Raw genomic sequence first — 20,505 nt, forward strand, 5'->3', positions numbered from 1 at the left:
ACAATATGTACATGGAACAGAAGTTAAAAGCCATTGTGTGGTGTTTTTGTTGTTGTTTTTTTTGAAACATTGACAATTTTTTTTAAACAGTTCCAATGGGTATTATTTAATGTATCAAGTGATGTAATTGTTTTGTAATCAAGTGGGCAAACCCTAAGGTTTTGCATGTATTGTAATAGATAAAATTCACTTTTGGTTCAAATGTCAAACAGGTTCAATACATTATAAAACAGGTAATTTTTGAAACCCAAAGAAGTATATGGTATTGTAATACTACCCCTCTGATTACTAAAATCTTCAAGGAATGCCCAGGGAATTGCAAAGTCTTCTCCCAATTAAAGAGAGAGAAGACCCTTGGGCTTACAAAGGGCTAGCAAGCTAGGTGTTTTGCTACAGAATACTCAACACAGATGAATTACATTTTAATTTTGTTTACTCTGGTATTACTCCTGCCCATGTACAAATGCAAATCATGGCTTTTCTAAGAGCAGTGAAAGGCTATAACTTGGAAGGAATTTTCACCATCTTGCCTCAGAAAACAAGTTTTTCTTTGAGATGAATTTTTATGATATTTAAATAATGGTTAAAGATTACATTACTTTTACAATTGCCAGTGATCATGGGTGATAATATAGAATGAAACTCAATTCAAGATAGAAACAATTTTAATGCTGAACATTTATCTTTTTACCATTCCTGTTACTTTACAAGTCTATTTATAACAAATTTATCTTAACTGTTTTGAAACTACATGATGGGCCTGGTTGAAACTGTTTTGGGCAGCCATTTGCAGAAGATAAATTATCTTTGAATAATTAAGTTAATACAAAGTTACAAATGACAGGTTAATTATTTCTAATAAAGACAGGTTATTTATTTCTAACCAAAGACAGATATTTTGTTTAAATAACATTTTTACACTGACATATATCTTTGAAGTGTCTTCAACCTTAGTTTTTTATTAGAATACAAACATTCAGTCAGACAGTTTACACAAAGACATGGAGGCTTTAAGAAGCTTTAATTCAGTCAAAATATGTAATGGACTGGCATGTCTCTACCACTATGTACTCCAAGACTGTGTATGGACATTTCCTTTCAACTATGCCTGGTGGTATCACTATTTGACTTCTAATCTGATGGTGAACACTCCAAAAAAATCAAGAGCCATGACAAGTACTCAAGATCCAACCAAGAAATCACATACCTGTATATAAAGAAAATTTATCATGAGTTGAAAGCAATAATAATTGAGTCAGCTATAAATTTCAAGCATTTTCATATTGTCATGAATAGAAAATAATGTTGAAAAGGAAGAAACACTCCTTGGTGTCCTAGTTTAACTAAAAAATATGACCCACTCACTTGAGAAAAATACTTTAAACAGTATTTAACATGAATTAACTACACATGCCATACTGTTTGTTTATTTAGCTACACTGTAATTATTTAAAAAAAAAAAGAGAACATTATATGTAATACAATAATATTTATTTTTCATTAATGTAGTTTAAGTAGCTTTAAGTATATATTTCTTACCAAAACGATTTTACAGCAGAGCATGCATGTGTATTTACATCGGATACCAGTTCACGTCTTTCATCTCACCACTGTCCTCAGTCTAAATACAGGAGCAAAATATTTCATTGAATTTTATGACAATTTAAATTGGTTATATACAGCTTGACTGTTTGTGCTTTATAAAGATAATAATTATAAATAAATAATATTTTCAGTTGGAAGAAAATATATTCAACTAAAACACACTGATAATCAAATTGAAACGTTTATCCGAAATATGCGCTGTCCGAAATTTCTAAACATTTTATACTTCTGAGAGATAATCAGGTAGCGCCATAGAAAATTGATAAAATCAAATTCGGCAGTCTGGTGTCAGATGCGAATGATGTATCAAAAAACAAATTTATTAGATTTACATGGAAATGAAAATATTACAACATTTATTGGGATAAACTGAATTTGAAATGACACACCCACCTGAAGATTATACGAAGTTGTCTTTCATTGATACTTGTTCACAAGATGAAACCATTTGCATTTCGTTACAAAACAAAAAACTCTGCCAATTTCCACATATCATTTGCTTTTCCATGTAAGTTTTACTTTCCCACCGGCATACATGTAAGTATTACCCAATATAGATAAGCAATGTTGTTGATGTTTGTTTGTACCCGGAAGTGCAAAATATCGTGAAATCTCGCAAGTCACATGACGAGACTTACATACCCTATTAGGTAACAAACATTGAATATCAGTTAGGTTTTCAAATAACATCTCTTTAGCAACCGATGACCAGATGTTGTTTTTTTAATCTGTCATTGCTGCATCATAAACTTATATGTTCTCCTACACTATTTTGGTGACTTCTTTAGTATTTTCTTTCGAAATCGATAAAGTATTTAATTTCGTTCGAGGCATTTTGTAGGGATGAGACATGTCAGTGACTGTCCGCGTCCGTAAAAAATCGCTCAACCTGCGAAACATCGCGGATGCCGTCGCGGAAGCGGATGGTAAACGGACAAAAGGAATAGATTCAACGTATTCTTTGATTAGCGAATCGGTAACGGATGCGGATGACGGACGCGGACCACTGATCACGTATAAATGGAATAGCGGCCTTAGCAATTGAATTGCATCAAAATACATGAAGAACTGAATCTTTACTCTATGAACCTGTCAGAGCATCGCCCTTTAAAAGACGAAATTTTTTATCGTTTTAAAGAGCAGAGCCTGTCTGAGGTTCAATTATCATAAAAAAATTTCTTTGGGGAATAAATAATACTGTTATTGTAAAGACTAGATTGGTCTACCAAGGGCTACACTGCTGAGGTTGCATTGTAGTAATGAGAGCACAGAAAATTAATATCAAGAGTTGCATTTTATTTATATTTAGAATGCTGTTTTCTTTAATGATAACAATATTGAAGTGTAAAGTGTCCACAAAATGGCCCCAGGAATAAATCAAGTTACCAATAATCAAGGTTAATTAAAACATATGTAAACCAATACATGTAATACATACCAGATCAAACTTATTCACATTGCTAGAATCTGCCTCGGCTACAAAGATTATTTCTTGTTTGGATTCCAAGTTTGTAAGTTTGACAAATGTTTGATGAGCAGCGAAAGCTTTGCCAGATGATTTGTCCTTCAATGTAAATTTCATGATCAACTTCTGATGGAAGTCCGCTTCGAGAGTGGTCTTTACCTTCTCTGGATACTGAATTCTGTTCCAAGACAAAATAAAAATATTTCAAGAAATGGTCGTAACTAAAACATCACGCCGTATGTATCTACAATAATTATATGTTATCATATGCTAAACTTTCTCAAGTTGGTTTGCAATTGAAATTTGTCTCATAATGACAAAACTAACCTTATTTGAATCTTTACCAAAATCATACAAAATTAACTTTACCTGGATGGTTTAGGAGCTGAACCTTGATCCTTATCAGCGACACCAATCTCGACACTTTCCACAGCTATCTGAGTAGTGACCTTGACAGTGACCGATGCCCCTGATGTACCAATGAGCCTACTGTCAGCTTTCTGGGCCTCTACACTAATAGTTACCTTATAGAAGCCACTGGAGGGTTTATTTGCCATGAAGTCCATCTCATACAGGGATCTACAGTTATAAATAGAAAAATTTCTGTCTTATGTATGCATTTAGTAGCAAGTGGGTCAAAATAAGGAATTCATGATTGCAAATTTTATCCTCTCTAGACTCTAAAATTTCACAGTTCTATGAATCAGACTTAAAATACTGAGGAGTCACGTTAAAATTGTATAAATCTAACCAGGCTATAATCTTAAGTGATTCTGGTCACCAATATAGATCAAGTCCAGCATGTACATAACATTACAATCTGACCAGGCTCTAAACCGTTGCCTAACCAACTTACAATGTTCATCTTGCTATCCACGAATAGTATTTGGACATAATAGAAGCTGGACAATCTTGTTTAAGAAATTCAGGAGGTTAACAATTGAAAAAATAGTTGCCTCTTGTTGAATGGAAAACTTTGTGCATTAGTTCTTCTCCATACATGTTTATATATAGTTTGGCTAAAAAAGAAGTCAATTTGAGTCACTTACTCTTCTTTTGTGGCCTTGAATTGTTTCTTGTTAACAACAACAGACTGGTCTCCCATATTCTTAGCACTATCAGCAGTAACTGTTAGTTTACCTAGACTGCCTCCCATTAAGTTGGTTACTCTAACCTGTCAAAGTTAAAAACATTCAAAATAGAAACTTACAACTCAACGATTCAAACTTATCAACAATTTTTTATATTTCCAGCAACCTTGTCAGTGCAAGTGGTGTTTTTAACCTGTCTATGTCACCAGTATAGAGCCGGCTGTCTGTACATTATAGCAGTCTAATCTTGCTTAACTATGCTGACTGCATTTTGGTGATAAAATCCTGTTTAACAATATCAAGTTTGAAATTCACAGCTAATCAAGTATTTTATAGAAATTAAAAGTAAAGTTCATTTAAACTACTTCTTTGGGAGTATTTTTTTCACTAGTTAATTAAATACAAACATTGACAGGTTTTCCAGCAAAACTTTCCAGAACAATTTTCAGAAAAGACAAGTTCAAAGCTCTTTGTTTTACTAATATCGCAAAAATACTACATTAATGATCGATATGGTTAAAGTTTCATGAATATCAGACAAGTAAGGTATCAGACAAATTGTTTTCTTTTTTATTCTGTGTACATAAATATATGAATAAATGTAACACTTCAGGTAAAAGTAAGGTCTTTAAATTTACACTAGTCTTTTATCAAAAATGTAAAAACCACAGACAGCGTAGCAAAAGTCAAAACATATATTCAAATATCAATAATAGATGAAATTACCTGAACTGATGGCTTCGTTGAAGTTACTGACACCTGGCTATCAAGAGTTACAGCTACTGGCACATGGAACTGTAAATATGGTAAGAATTAACTTTACTAATGGTATTTATATATATTTTGTTAATCTTTTAACAACACCAACACTTCATAGGTTATGTGGTGATCTGTGATCTAAAGTAGCAAAGAAAGACCTCAGGTTATATTCTGTGCATTTCTGAAACTATGGACTGGCTCCTTAATTGAAATATTCCTCTATCATCAATCTTGAAAGACAAAATCTTGATGTCTATTTATAGCTACTGGAATCCTATGATGAGCGAAAGAATTGTTAACATACAAATGGCATAGTTTTACCTTGTTATCAGTGAGTGTGTTGACGGCAGAGAGAAGAGCGTATGCGGATTTCAGCTGATGTACATGCTTACGGCTCATAAAGTAATTAGCAAACTTCAATACTTTATCCTGAAAAATATTAATAACAGACATCATAACAAACTTTTCATAGCAAATTTACAAACATGATTTTTAATGATTTTTCAATCCATGTACTCCAGTCATGTAAAACGAAACATTCTTATAAATTATAGGCAGCCTTAAATATCTTTATAGTCTTTAACATTCTTATGTTGGTGAAATAAAATGTTCAATATTTTATTCAAGTGAAAATACATGTATGACACTTAGCCTTGTTTACCATAAGGAGAAAATAAGCGTCTTACAAATATTGGAAAACATTTCTTACATTCATCAAGGAAACCCTGAATTATTTATCTAACTGAATACTTTAGTTGACTAACAGTCAAATCCTTTCTGATCTTTATTTTGGTTGATAAATCTTGTAAGACACTGGTGAGAGTTGCAAGAAAAACTCAATTTTTTCCATGTCAGCTACTAATAAGATACCAATGAACAGTATTACTCAATTTTTATTTATATATTTTATTGATAAATTTCTTTAATAGACCTTTCCTGCATTACACATTACTAAATTAAATTTTTTTTATTTTTTTTTTAAATGAATACATTGAAAACATAACACAAAGGACAGACGAAATATATCACTTGCTACTAAACCTATTATGTAGATAATTGTTAATTTCAGACTGACCTGAGATATAGTTGGAGCTTTGCCAACTTTTCCTGCTAGTTTATATGAGCTATCTACAACTGATGCAGAGACAAATAGTCCACCTTCAAACTGTAATACAAAATAATGTATTTACTTGAATACGTATATGAAGACAAAACATGAAAGCATGGTTGTAATTCTTTACACTCCATTCAATGTAACTATTCATCTTTTTAGTCCAGTTTTTTTTTCCAGAAAAAAAAAGCTTAGCAATATTCAGCCCGTGATTCTCCACTTTACATAAAAAAATTTCTCAAACATATAACAAACTATCTCCATGTAAGGCCTTTATATTTATATATATATATATATATATATTATATATAATATATATATATATATAATATATATATATATATATATATATATATATATATATATATATATACATTATATAAATTTAGAAATATTTACTATTTGATTGGTAAAGTTATAGGCTCAACAACAGGGAACAATCACTTTTATTAGAATACACTAATATAAAATAAATCTAAAATCTAAAATAAATACAAGACAACCATACACTGTAAATTGATTTCAGATTTTGAATAATTTTATTTCAACCTTCTACATTTCACTCTATATATAACTGCACATTTTTTACTTCACATGAGTCTTTACAAATACCTTTCTAGCTTGTTTCAGAACTGCACTGTCACAACAATCTCCCTATTCAAACAACACAAAAAATGTTATTTTTGCCAAAACAAACAGCAAATAAAAACATGAAATAACAATCTGTTTACCTGCAGATATTTGTCATCAACCTCATCAGCTTGGGCGACAACATCTTCTATCAAATCAAAATATTTGTTGAGATCTGTATTGAGCTCTGTGGCCACACGGAATGCATAGCTATGACTGTAAATGTAGAATATTATATTTGTTAAAAAAGACTGGAAAAAATAGGCAAAAATGGCAATAGAAAACTGGAACACAAAATGATTACTTTAACCATACTCATTCAACATAATCAATTTCAAAGGTAGCCTATGAAAATTTAAGAGTAGACAGTGGTATAAAAAATACTCCTGAGTAACAATCATTTTCAGTGTTAAGCAATAAGCATACAGTAAATTCTGCAATAGCAAGAGCTTATAACATGCAACAGGTGCTTACAGTGAGCACATTTTGATTTGAAATGAAAATCACATGCACAGACACATAAATTCTGGGATGTTCTCTTCACATTCCATTTTTACTTTTTGGCAAAGGCTGGGGATAATCTGTTTCCATAGATTATAAATAGAGCTGAATTTTTTTGAAGTTAGAAATTGATTTGCCAGTTTCTATTTACCTCAATGGAGAATCGTCTTTCTTTAAAGCCTCTGTGAGAGCTGCCAAGACTTTCTTTCCATCAACTGAAAAAATACAACATCAATATAAATTATACTACTGACTGATATCCAAAAAGTATACTGATATGAATCCATTAAAGAACTAGAAATCATCCCAATGTGTCATCATGCCACGGATGCCCCTGTATGAAGCCAAAATTTCAGATGTTACATGTTTAGTATTTTTTTCATTTTAAGTTCAAAGCCCCTTAAACTTTTCAATGTTAACACAAATCATTTTTATTTGTTTGGGTCGTCAGACCAAACAAATAATGGTAGCGAAATTTCAGAGTCTAATGCTGTTAATTGTAAATGCCGAAAGTAGTCCACTTTTTTGAAGCGGTTACTTCCCTTTATATGTAACACTAACGCCGAAAAATTCAGGGGAGATCACTGCGTAAAGATGGTCAAAGACAGGCACATCTATATTCAAGCAAAATAATTCCCGAATGGTCAAATATTTCTAATATTGTTTTATTGTATTTCTGATCGAAAATAAGTAAATACAAAGCGGACATTCAATCTCTGACACAGAAGTTTACGACAAACCTAACAACAAGTAGTTCTCAAAACAGCTTTAAACTAGCGATTTAAAAGAAAGAAATATTTTTATTTTGTTACAAGTATCCAACAAATTACAACGCATTCAAAGTTTAAAAATAGCGTTGGCTTATAGAATTGTCAATAAATGCACAATCACAAATTACGCGGATGAATATGATTTTATCAATGAAAATTCTATTTTTAGCGATGTCGATTACCGAATACTACACAAACCGAGTAGTGGAATATATAGATTCTACATGTCGGACTGTGTGGGCGAGAAGATTTTCGCTAAATTATTTACTTCAATTTTAAACAACAGGTTTACCCTGAACAAAATACCTCGAAATTAATAAGGATTACAAACCCGAAATGCAATGGAAGTTCTAAATTTAGAATGACTTGATGTTATTCTGACATTGTTTGTATAACTTCTCCGTGGTGCAGGGGTAACGCGCTCGCTTAGTGAGAGGTCTGGAGTTCAAATCCCAGTCGAGGAAACTTTTTTTTTTTAATTCTTTTTTAAGTGTCTTTGTTAAGGAAGTAGCCATGATATGCAAGGATAAAGTGTGGCTGTCGTAAAAAATGAACATAAACTAGAGGATGCTTTTGTAAAAAAGCGCATGTCTCCCCCACTGCTGAGAATAACTGTGAATGGAAACCGGAATGGAAATGGAGATAAGATAATGTAAATACCCGGTAGTCACTTCAATGAAGGCTGTCTATGGATGGTTTCTATTGTTAAGGTTGTATGAGAAGATGCTTCCTAAACTGTTTGTTTTTAACCAGGTATTCAATTTTGAAAATCCTGGTTATTCAATCAGCGTATGGCAGGCGGGTGTCAAACGAAATTGCACTTGATGGTCATATCATATATAGTTTCACAAATGAAATTAAATGAAATTGTGTCTGCTCCATAATTCTTCAAACCTTTAAAGGATTTTGATGATACTTGAAACAAACGTTCATATTGTCAGATTTTTTTACACTATTGAAAGACAACTCAAATTACAATGTATGTAAAATCATGATAACTGTAGTGTGTTGGGATGACTCCACTCGTTTTCACAATGAAGCCTCTCTGGTAGATACTTGAAACAAAAATTCACCACATCCAGAGAACGTGTAGAGTACATGTTTCGTATGGCTGGTTCCAAGGTCAAGGTCTTACTTGACACTTGAATGTCATATCATATATAGTTTCACAAACGAAATTAAAGGAAATTGTGTCTGCTCCATAACTCTTCAACCCTTTGAAGGATTTTGATGATACTTGAAACAAACGTTCATATTGTCAGATTTTTTACACTATTGAAAGACAACTCAAATTTCAATGTATGTCAAATCATGTTAACTGTAGTGTGTTGGGATGACTCCACTCGTTTTCACAATCAAGCCTCTCTGGTAGATATGGTCAATAAGTGTGTTGTGTGCTGTAGTAGCCTTGTTTATTATTTGTTTAAAGCGATGTCGTAACATAGTGTGGGTCAATGGATGTTCTAAATATTGAATGAGGTCAATGTTGAAGTCTCCTAGAACTATGCAGTTTTTCTGTTGGTGAATTTTCCAAGACAAGGGTAAGCTTTTGAAGGAACAAGTTAATCGGCAATGACGGAGGTTTATATACAAGGTTGATTAATAAGACCAATCATCCTATGAAGTTTGAGGGTTGTAGGTCAAAAGGAACTCTAGTTATCATCCGGAAATGGAAAATTGACCAACGGTCACTGTGACCTTGACCTTTGACCTACTGACCCCAAAAACAATAGGGATCATCTGCTCTATAAGACCAATCATCCTATGAAGTTTGAGAGGGCTGTAGGTCAAAAAGGAACTCTAGTTATCATTCCGGAAACGAGAAATTGACCAACGGTCACTGTGACCTTGACCTTTGAACTACTGACCCCAAAAAACAATAGGGATCATCTGCTCAATAAGACCAATCATCCTATGAAGTTTGAGGTCTGTAGGTCTAAAGGAACTCTAGTTATCATCCGGAAACGAGAAAATTGACCAACGGTCAGTGTGACCTTGACCTTTGACCTACTGACCCCAAAAACAATAGGGATCATCAAGCTCTATAAGACCAATCATCCTATGAAGTTTGAGGGCTGTAGGTCAAAAGGAACTCTAGTTATCGTCCGGAAACGAAGAATGGACGGACGGACTGACGGACGGACAGACTGACGGACGGACAGGGCAAAAACAATATGTCTCCCCCCGAGGTGGGGGAGACATAATGATTTTTTGATGCAACTCTAGTTATGTAGAAGTCCGTATGTATCAAACTCTGGTGCCTAGCAAAATGAATTATAATACATAAAAATAAACTTATACAGGAAAATACATACAGATATACAGTACGATTTAGATTGCAAAGATCAGAAAATACCACAGAACTTGCAGCCCTTTGATTCTTTATAATATACATGCTTATAGTAAGCTCCAGGATTATTTACATCTGTGTTAAACAACAGTTAAAGTCGTTACAAGCCCTAATTTAGATCGAATAATATGGTTTTCTTCAGGCCCTTCACATATAAATTCACCGTGGCTGAATGGTTTTCACGCTCGCTTAGGAAGCGAGAGGCCTGGAGTTCAAATCCCAGTAAAGGCAACTCATTTTTTTTTTCAAATTGTTTAAGTCAAATAAACATTGGATTGAATATCAGTGTTGCAATCAGTCTTATAGCCAATTTACTACAATTAAAACGCTGGAAAGCATTGGTGGCACTATACATATAATCTCACAACCTGTACATTTCTTACATTCTGAGACCCAAACAAATTCAGCGCCTTCTGTGCTTTGATTATACATTGTTGGAGGCACTGAAATTATTCAGTCTTAACCTTTTGTAAATTGCATATTTGTAGCCAAAATAATGGCTACATACATTAATTTTCCACAAAAGTATGAGTGCCGAAAATGAAAATTCAAAATTTTTCCAACATTCAGGAAAGATAAGTTTGTCCAAAATCATTGAACCACGACCAAATTCACACTTAAACTGCTTATTCCTAAGATGTATCTATATGTTAAATTTGAGTTGAATGCGTACAACCATTGGGGAGATAATGAACGGAAACTTAAAATTTCTGATTTTTTTTCAAAGTTCAAAAGGGATAACTTTGTCAGCTATCATCAAACCATGACCAAATTCTAAATTGACCAATGCATTCTTATGACATATCCATATCTTTAATTTGAGTTGAATATGTACAACTGTTGGGGAGATAATGAATGGGAAACTGAAAATTTTCTTTTTCCAAATTTTCCAAAGTTAAAGAGGCATAACTCTGCCAAAAATCATCGAACCATGACCAAATTCAAACTTGACCTGTATTTTCTCATGACATATCCATATGTCAAGTTTGACTTGAATGTATTGTACCGTTGGGGAGATAATGAACGGAAACTGAAAATTTCATATTATTTTCAAAGAGAAAGGGGCATTTCTCTGCCAAAAATCATTGAACCATGACAAAATTTGAACTTGACCTGCACATTCCATTGACATGTCCATATGTCAAATTTGAGTTGAATGTGTAATACTGTTGGGGAGATAATAAACAGAAACTGAAAATTTCATTTTATATTCAAAGTGAAAGGGGCATAACTCTGCAAAAAATCATTGAACCATGACCAAATTTAGACTTGACCTGCGCATTCCTTTGTTGTATCCATATGTCAAGCTTGAGTTCAATGTGTTGTACCGTTGCAGTGTAAGAAATTAGGATTTGAATCAGCTAGGCTTTTCGGACTACCAGATTGGAAAATTCACTAGCCCAAAAGACATTTCACTAGCACAATTCATTTGTTCAAAACAGTTGTTTATATTGGCTCTGAAAATACAGTAGCCTGGTCGGGCTTGTTACTGTGAAAAGTTGGTAGCCCGAGGAGAAATTTAGTAGTCAGGGGCTATAGGACTACTGCTAATTTCGAACACTGCCGTTGGGGAGATAATGAACGGAAACTGAAAATTTCATATTATTTTCAAAGTAAAAGGGGCATAACCCTGCCAAAAATCATTGAACCATGACCAAATTCGAACTTGACCTGTATTTTCTCATGACATATCCATATGTCAAGTTTGAGTTGAATGTGTTGTACCAATGGGGAGAATAATGAACGGAAACTGAAAATTTCATATTATTTTCAAAGTAAAAGGGGCATAACTCTGCCAAAAATCATCGAACCATGACCAAATTCGAACTTGACCTGTATTTTCTCATGACATATCCATATGTCAAGTTTGAGTTGAATGTGTTGTACCCATGGGGAGAATAATGAACGGAAACTGAAAATTTCATATTATTTTCAAAGTAAAAGGGGCATAACTCTGCCAAAAATCATCAAACCATGACCAAATTCGAACTTGACCTGTATTTTGTCATGACATATCTATATGGCAAATTTGAGTTGAATGTGTGCAACCGTTACTAAGATAATGAACGGAAACTGATGACGACGGAATGACGGAAGGACAGAATGAAAACAGAAATTTCTAATAACCGGGAAGAAGGCTAAACAGGAAGGTAAAACACTTGTCTTGTCATACAGTAACGAAAATTAAAAATTCAGTCCGCTCTAATCATATAAAGAAATAAACATCATTCAAACATTCATTTTACTTTTACCACTTTGGTTGTTGTTATGTTTGTTTGTTTCAATTTACGCCTTTTTCAAACAGTATTTCAGTCATATAGGTGGGTAGTTTCCTAACCAACGTTCCTGGAGAGTTACACCAGTACTAGACTACCTTCCGCCGTGCTAAACTACCAAAGCATCTCCGGGGGATCGAACCCACGCCAGAGAGGTAACTGGATTAGAAGTCATCGACTCTAACCTCTCGACCACAGAGGCGGTCTATTGTTGTTATGAATTTGTCTCTTTTTTTCCCTCTCCTTAACATAATTTCCTTATTTCTCACTTGATAATTTAGCCATTCTGTGAAAGTTGGTTGAAACTACTTGGATAATGTAGGATTTAAGCACACACCAGCATATATTCATTAATAAAACTGCTAGAGTTTTTCAGTCAGAAGACCTGATAAGAAAGTCATTATCTGAACATAAATGACATTACCTGCAAGACCTAGATTTTTCAATGCGAAGTAAGCATAATAGATATCAGCAACACTGCTGTCCTCAGCTACTGCAGCGGTGAGAAGTTTTTCAGCATTTCCTGGGGAAAGTTTACATCCAGACAAAGCTTTGGCTGCTGAGGAGGCGTGGAACCAGGATGCTACACTGTTGGCCTCTACAGATGAGGTTACAGATCTGCATACCTCCTGAAATGATTACAATAAAAAATATTCACATTTGCTTACATTTACAAAATTTCTTGATGCCTATGTCACCAACTTCAAATTACTGGCCCCTTTTCACGATGGTTTTGTATCTTGCCAGGGGAATGAAACTATCCAGCTAGCTTACTGAAGAACTGAGGTGCTACTCATTAAAGTCGGAAAGTCACTTGTGTCAGCCAGAGGGATTAAATAAAACAAAACAAAATCAAATTTCTACTATTTTTTTTTACTTTAACAATGTCAATTAAGAGATCTGATATACAAGATCAGCATACATGCATATTATATAAATTTACCTTCAAGGTTATCTGTCATAAATCAGGCATTCTTTGTATTCACATTATGCAGATAAAGCAAGAAAAGTCCAACTTATATGATGCATTTAGTGTGTCCAGAAGTCATTTAATTACCTGCTCCTTGGGAATTGTTGCTCCAAGCAGTTTAAGACCCAAGATGGAATAATGTGCATTGGCAGCATCAGTGTATGGTTGTGCTGATTCAAACACAGACCTCAATCTCTCTCTGTCCACAGTGGTCAGAAATGTGGACGGAGTCAGTGCCTGACCAACCACAGCCACAGCAAAACAGATATAACACACTGAACCTGAAATAAATGTAAGACAGTCGTGAATGTTGATGTTTTCTTCAGCTTTAACACTTAAACTTAACTAGTTAAGAGTTTAGTATAACCAGGGCCAGCAAAATCAAATGACCTATTGGCCAGATTGTCCCACAGCCTGTACGGACAAGTGAACATTTTCGACAAATTACTATATATGTAAATATCATCCGCACAATTGAAAAATGCTTCACATAAAAACGGACAAGTCAGTCAAAATCAGATTTTGCTGACCCTGTTAACAGAAAATGAAAGATTATCAAAGACTTTTTTTCACAGATAGTGGAAGGTCATTTCTCACTGACACTATATGTGAAAAATTACCCTCCTGGATTAGACCCCGTGATCTCTAATTTCCATTGCCTGCTAGTCATAATCAGAATTGATTGTAAGGCAGTATAATGTAGATGTTCCAGGATATAGCCACTATAATTTTTCTTCCCTTTGGAAATCCCAAATTATTCATCTGTCAAGCCAGTTTTATCACAGATTTAAAAATAAAGCTGTCTGTTTCACTTACAAAACCATCTGATTAGGTTCATCTTCAGTTTTATAGATAGCAATAGTAGCTTTATCGGACATGGAAAGCAATTTCGGTACTTTTTACACGTGGCAACGCCAGATATACCGGCTCATTGTTATCGACAAAATGTTCGGAAATACAGCTTATCTATGACAACAAATTTGAGCATTGCTAACATTATTGTTAGCTCAGAACTTTGCAATGAATAACACATGGAAAAACAGGTGAAAAAGGCATTGTCAACTGTTTTAAATAACTGAGTTTCAAATACTCTACCTTTCGCCATTTTAGATAGGTCACTTCCGGGGACGTGTGACATCCGGGCAACTTGAAATCCGCTACGTAATAATTTTGTTTTGTTAAAAATCTAATAAGGCCGGAACACACTAATAGAGTTACCGTCTAAATTGAGAGAAGAAAGGATGTCAAGCATTTCTTTTACATTTCTATTTTTTTTATATTAACCGCACTCACTTTGTCTTGAAGTACACTTGTAAATGGTTTTCTCTCCAATTTATATAATCATAAGAAAACAATTCTGGTACCAGTCTCTGGATCAATGAAAACAGAGAGTTAAATTTGGTCTGTTCATAACAGCTAGACAATTTATTAAAGTGCAACATCTACTCCCCCTCCGCCCCACCCCTCCTCCCACAGCACCTAGTTGAGTTTGCATTTCTTCTACTTCTACTTCTATGATGAACTCGTCTGTAAATCCGCTGTGCAGACATCAGCGACGAGTGGTGATGTGAATTGTGCTCCATAAAACGTACGTGGGCTAAAAACCTGTCCCCCATGTGCGGCACCAGGCGTTCGAGTTAAAATAATGTGAAAACGTAGTGTGAAGTAAAATCCAAACATGTTTGTACACTATACACGATGTTTAATAATTTACACAAATACGTAAGACTGGACAGCAGTTTTAAAACTGTCCAGGTTGTCCACAGTTGTGATGTTAGCTGGTAGGTTGTTCTTCTTGGTTTGTGTATCTTGTTGATAGTTGTGGGTGGTATTCAACTGGTACAGCCACCAATTACTTATGGTTGTACTTATTTTTTAATTGACACACTGCGCAAAATCGCAATATTTAGGTTTTCATCACACTAAAATTGTACATCTATGATACAATTTTAAAAATATACAAAAGGGTGTGATTAAACTTATTAAAATGGTGTGCCATTCTTTAAAACTGGATTATTTTTTGAATTTTCATTAACATGTTGTATATCTACATTTTACATTACATTTTAATATACTTATATTCGAGTAACCTTTTCAAGGTCGTCTATAATTGTTTGAGGATAAGTAAAATAATACCACGGATGTAATATAAATCCGTGATAATACTAAGTACTATGCATATAGCTCAAGTCTAAAACCCCTTAATGTAAAATAACTCAAAGTAACCGTTTGCTACTGTCACAGGATGATAAATTGAGCCTTTGTTTTCATATTAAGAAAGATTAATAACAATGCCAAAAAATTAAGGTAGGCTGAAGCCTAACTAGAATTATCGCTGAATGCGATTCATACCCCCACCAATGTCCTTGACAGAAATGGTTAAGAGAATAACTTTAGCGGCACAAATACATAGACATAAAAAGTGAAAAAAAAGACGGGTAATCGTATAGGACTTTACACCACCTGGATGTTTCACCCCTGGACGTTTCACCCTCAAAACCCTGGTCTTTTCACCTCCACTTTTTAAATTTGATAAATATATGAAATAAATATAGTAGTATACATATATATTGTCAAATCATGTTCGAAAAAGTTACAAATAACCTTTCATTTTCCCAATTGTACTAAAACAAATAAAAGTAGTGAAGTTAAGAAAATAGCATAATTATGTCAAAATGTAATTAAGAGTGGAAAACCTTTGCATATTGAGCTTACTTCTGACCCTCTATATGTTATATAGTTTCAAGTGAATATCAGATTCTGTTCTAGTTTCAGAAACATTTAAGTATTAATGGTTATATCAGAACATTTTCTAAGCCTAAAAGGGGTATAACTTGTGTCATAATTCAATGGAATTGTATAATTTTTCGTCAACTGAGCTTGCTTGTAACCATTCATATAAATTTTAAGTTTCAAGTAAATATCTGTTCTGGTTTAAGAAATATTATAGTAAATAAATTTAAAGACATAAAGATGGACTTAACTTTGTCAAAATGCAATACAAAGTTATTCCCCCACTTTTTCAGTTTTGAAACTTGACCTGCATATCTTACTTGCGACACTTCGTATATATTTGAAGTTTCAAATGTTATCTGTTCTAGTTTTAGAAATATTCAAGTACATGTTAAAATTTAAGAACATTTTCTAAGTCAATTTTTGACCTTCAAGTTTGGCCTTGACCTTAAGCTGGCACAAGGGTAAGATATGTTCTACACATTGCCCTGTTGGGGTGAACATTTGAGTCAAGTTTGAAGAAAATCCTTCCATTAGTATAGAATTTATAGAGCGGACACGACATATTGTCTAGTATTGATTGTACGTAAATTTAAAGACTTTAAAAGGGAGCATAACTTTGTCAAAATGCAATACAGAGTATAAAACTTGACCTGCATATCTTAATTGTGGCACTACATTTATATTTTAAGTTTCAAGCAAATACCTGTGCTAGTTTCAAAAATATTCAAGTATATGTTAAGATATAAGAACATTTCTAAGTCATTTTTTTTTTACCTTCAAGTGTGACCTTGACCTTAAGCCGACACAAAGGTAACATGGGTTCTGCACATAACCTTGTTGAGGTGAACATTTGAGTAAAGTTTGAAGAAAATTCTTCCATTAGTATCCCTGTAAACATGCAGTGGTTGGGCCAACCACGGAAAATCGTCAAAGGAAAATCGTTGTTGGGCCATGGTTGGCCCAACACTAGTTAACATGTACTATAAATGCAGTTGTTGGCCCAACTTCGAACCAACCATAAGTTAACGCCAGCGACATTTCTGCATTGGCCCAATAACGATAAATATGTACTTTAAAACAGATGTTGGGCCAACGTTTGACCAACGATACATTTCCGTCAAATATATTACTGCACCTGACCCAAATTTTTTTTTTTAAACACATATAGATACATGTAGATATTTTACTGTATATAAACAGTACACTACAATGAGTAAAGACTAAAATTTATAAAGTTTTTTTTTGAAGCCATGTTTCAATATTGTCACATTCAAGAAATACTCATATAAATTAAATCAGAAATGTACGTAAGAAATAATTACTTTGTGAGTCTAGAAATGACCAAAGCCCAGGCTATATGCAGTAGTAGGGGATGTATCTATATAGATCTATAAAAATCTTGAAGATCTGATGTATAATCTAAGGCAATTATACATGTGCTGAAACAGATTAACCATCCTAAATGTTTACAATAAACCTCCGGAATCTTCCACTCTAAACTCTTATTAACCTCTGTTTATGTAATCAATGAATGGAAATAGGATCATTTTGGCACTACCCATCCGTTCCCTCTGCGTGGACGTGTTTACAGATATATTTAAATAAATTTGAATTAGACTGCAATTTCTCAACACTGAAAAATGTAAGTAGATCTAGAGTTTTTTTTACTTTAATCTTTAAAATAAACCCTTCTAATATATTAATGTATTTAAACATGCACGGAATTAGTGTTTTAAAACCTGTTATACTTTCCACGTGACCAGGTCATGTGATTAATACAAAATGGCGGATTGGTAATTGTTTTCAGGTAAACAAGCCAGAATGAATTTGATTTTTGTAATGAAATTAAAACCATTTAATTATATCAGTGTTAATCAGCTTAAAATATGATATGTGCATAATTTTTACATCTGAATTTATTGTGATAACTGCAAAAAATCTTTGATTAAGTTGCAAGTTAGTACTACAATTAGCACTGTTAAGCTCATACAATCTGCTCTGAGTAATAAATAGGTGATTTATATTAATATATTTGGTAGTGGTATATACGAAACTTTGTGTAATTTTAATTTAAAGTGTAACTTCGCATTAAACACAAATTACTTTACCCGACTGCAAAATTGTTTTTATTTCATTTCAGACAGCAAATTTATGTCTAATTGGAGGAGATAGTGTGGAGAGCAATGTTCGCCGTGTTATGTCTCACACTTTGTCTCAGGAAGTTGCCCTAGAATACAACTGGGTTGGAAAAGGCTCGAAAAACCATTCGAAAAACTTAGACTTAAAACAGTCATATTAGGTTTGTATTTTTACTTTTTCAAAGTTGATTTCACCGGTGCTAAAAATTTATTTTACACCGTGGGTGTAAGATATGACTCTTGTGTTGTAAATGATCATCATGACTCTTTTTGCATTTTGACAGAATTATGCCTCTTTTTAACTTGAAAGTTTTAGGTTAAAATTTTTAATTATGTCAAATATCTCTGTTACTATTAAATCTATTGACTTGTAATTTAAAATATTGCTTTACTATCAAAGTCTTATCCCTTAGCTCTGTTTGCAGTTTTTCAGTTTTATTTGCCTTTAAACTAGTAAATTCTAATTAGTAGTGTATATTTAAATAAAATCAGTAAACTGTATAAATTTCAGATGCTGTAAGAGGAAGTAGACAGGGGTCTACTCATAAAGAAATCGAGAAGACAATGAAGGAGTGGCTAAGATATGCCAAGGATAGGGGAGGCGGGCAGAGGAAGAGACTGACTAAAAAGTTGCAACAACAAAGAGAAGAAAATGAAAATGATATGTGAACAACATTTAGAAATAAATTGTAGTAATTAGAATATTTTATGTTCTTTTATTTTACGGTCTCAGACATGCTGTTTTTGGTCTTGTCATCTGAGGGCCAGCGTTAGTAGTAAGAAACAAGTAATTGGTCCAATGGAGGGCCAACAATAAGAGTAGGAAACAAAGTGATAGGCCAACTGAGAGCCAACTTAGATAGTAGAAAATAAGGCATTGGGCCAACGAAGGGCCAATGTTTATTATAGGAAACACAGTCAGTGGGCCAACGGGGGGCCAACAATAAGAAGGGAAAATCAGTTGTTTGGCCAACAGAGGCAACGATAGGAAGGAAAACCAGTCTTGGCCAATGGAGGGCCAACGATAAGGTAGGAAAGCAGTCGTTGGGCCAACCATATACCAACCGTTGGCCCAACGTTTGCCCCAATTAGCAAATTGACATTGGGCCAACGTTGGCATTATGTGTTGGGCCAACAAAGCAAATGTAATTGGCCCAACGTTGGGCCAACTACTGTCTGCTATCTGGGATAGGATTTATAGAGCGGACACGATATATTGTCTAATATTTGATTGCTTAAAAGGGAGCATAACTTTGTCAAAATGCAATACAGAGTTATGAAACTTGGCCTTCATATCTTAATTGTGGCACTACATATATATTTTAAGTTTCAAGCAAATACTGTGTGCTAGTTTCAAAAATATTTAAATACATGTTAAAATTTAAGAATACTTTCTAAGTCAATTTTTGACCTTCAAGTGTGACCTTGACCTTAAGCCGCAAAGGGTAACATGGGTTCTGCACATAACCTCGTTGAAGTGAACATTTGAGCCAAGATTGAAGAAAAACTTTCAATAAGTGAAGAACTTACAGAGCGAACATGACATACTGTCTAATATTTGATTGTTTGATATTTGACCTTCAATTGTGACCTTGACCTGACACATTGTCAACATGGGTTCTGCACATCCCCTTGTTGAGGTGAACATTTGAGCCAAGTTGAAGAAAATCCTTCAATTGGTATAGGATTTTTAGAGCGGACATGATAATGGAGACGGACGGACGGACCGACACGACAAAGCGAATCCATTATAGCCCCACCCACATTTTGTGTTTGGGGCATAATCAATATAAGACAACCAAAACATAATATTTTCATGTGCCTTGATAGCGCTAGCCATTACCTAGCGCAATAGCAGAGCATAGGTGTCAGTGTTATATTCGTACATTTACATGTTCTAAATCACGATTATGTACAATTACATCTGAGCGTTTTTAAATATCTTTCTTATTTTCAAATAGTTTCAAATGCGTGGGATAGAATATTTTTGTACACATGTTGATATGCTATGGTGGCATATTTCTGCCACCAGATAACCATATAACTAACTAGTTGATTAAGAGGTTAACATTTATTTATTTCCCGTTATGATTTTTTATGTAT

At 33.8% G+C, this 20,505-nt stretch overlaps 1 protein-coding gene and 2 long non-coding RNA genes across 3 annotated transcripts; 1 reads left to right on the forward strand and 2 right to left on the reverse strand.

The window, feature by feature from the left end:
- Positions 1-1,052: 1,052 nt before the first annotated feature.
- Positions 1,053-2,177, reverse strand: LOC132723461 (uncharacterized). Its single transcript, XR_009624743.1, has 3 exons — positions 1,999-2,177; positions 1,540-1,621; positions 1,053-1,207 (listed from the first exon to the last, which is right to left on the reverse strand). It is a non-coding gene; the product is annotated as an uncharacterized LOC132723461 (long non-coding RNA).
- Positions 2,178-3,043: 866 nt separating this feature from the next.
- LOC132723460 (dolichyl-diphosphooligosaccharide--protein glycosyltransferase subunit 2-like) lies at positions 3,044-14,633 on the reverse strand (the record flags this gene model as incomplete). The annotated part of the gene is given in 11 exon segments (XM_060708185.1): positions 3,044-3,248; positions 3,440-3,649; positions 4,120-4,244; positions 4,888-4,956; positions 5,242-5,349; positions 5,996-6,085; positions 6,763-6,877; positions 7,314-7,377; positions 12,983-13,187; positions 13,616-13,854; positions 14,624-14,633. Coding segments are annotated over 11 exon segments (1,440 nt in total), but the record flags the coding sequence as incomplete, so codon positions are not given.
- Positions 14,634-17,155: 2,522 nt separating this feature from the next.
- LOC132723459 (uncharacterized) lies at positions 17,156-19,113 on the forward strand. The gene is made up of 3 exons (XR_009624742.1): positions 17,156-17,906; positions 18,405-18,563; positions 18,914-19,113. It is a non-coding gene; the product is annotated as an uncharacterized LOC132723459 (long non-coding RNA).
- Positions 19,114-20,505: the final 1,392 nt, after the last annotated feature.

Source organism: Ruditapes philippinarum, unplaced genomic scaffold (genome assembly GCF_026571515.1).
Source record: "Ruditapes philippinarum isolate M1 unplaced genomic scaffold, ASM2657151v2 ctg10834_1_1_1_1, whole genome shotgun sequence".
NCBI classification, from domain to species: domain Eukaryota; kingdom Metazoa; phylum Mollusca; class Bivalvia; order Venerida; family Veneridae; genus Ruditapes; species Ruditapes philippinarum.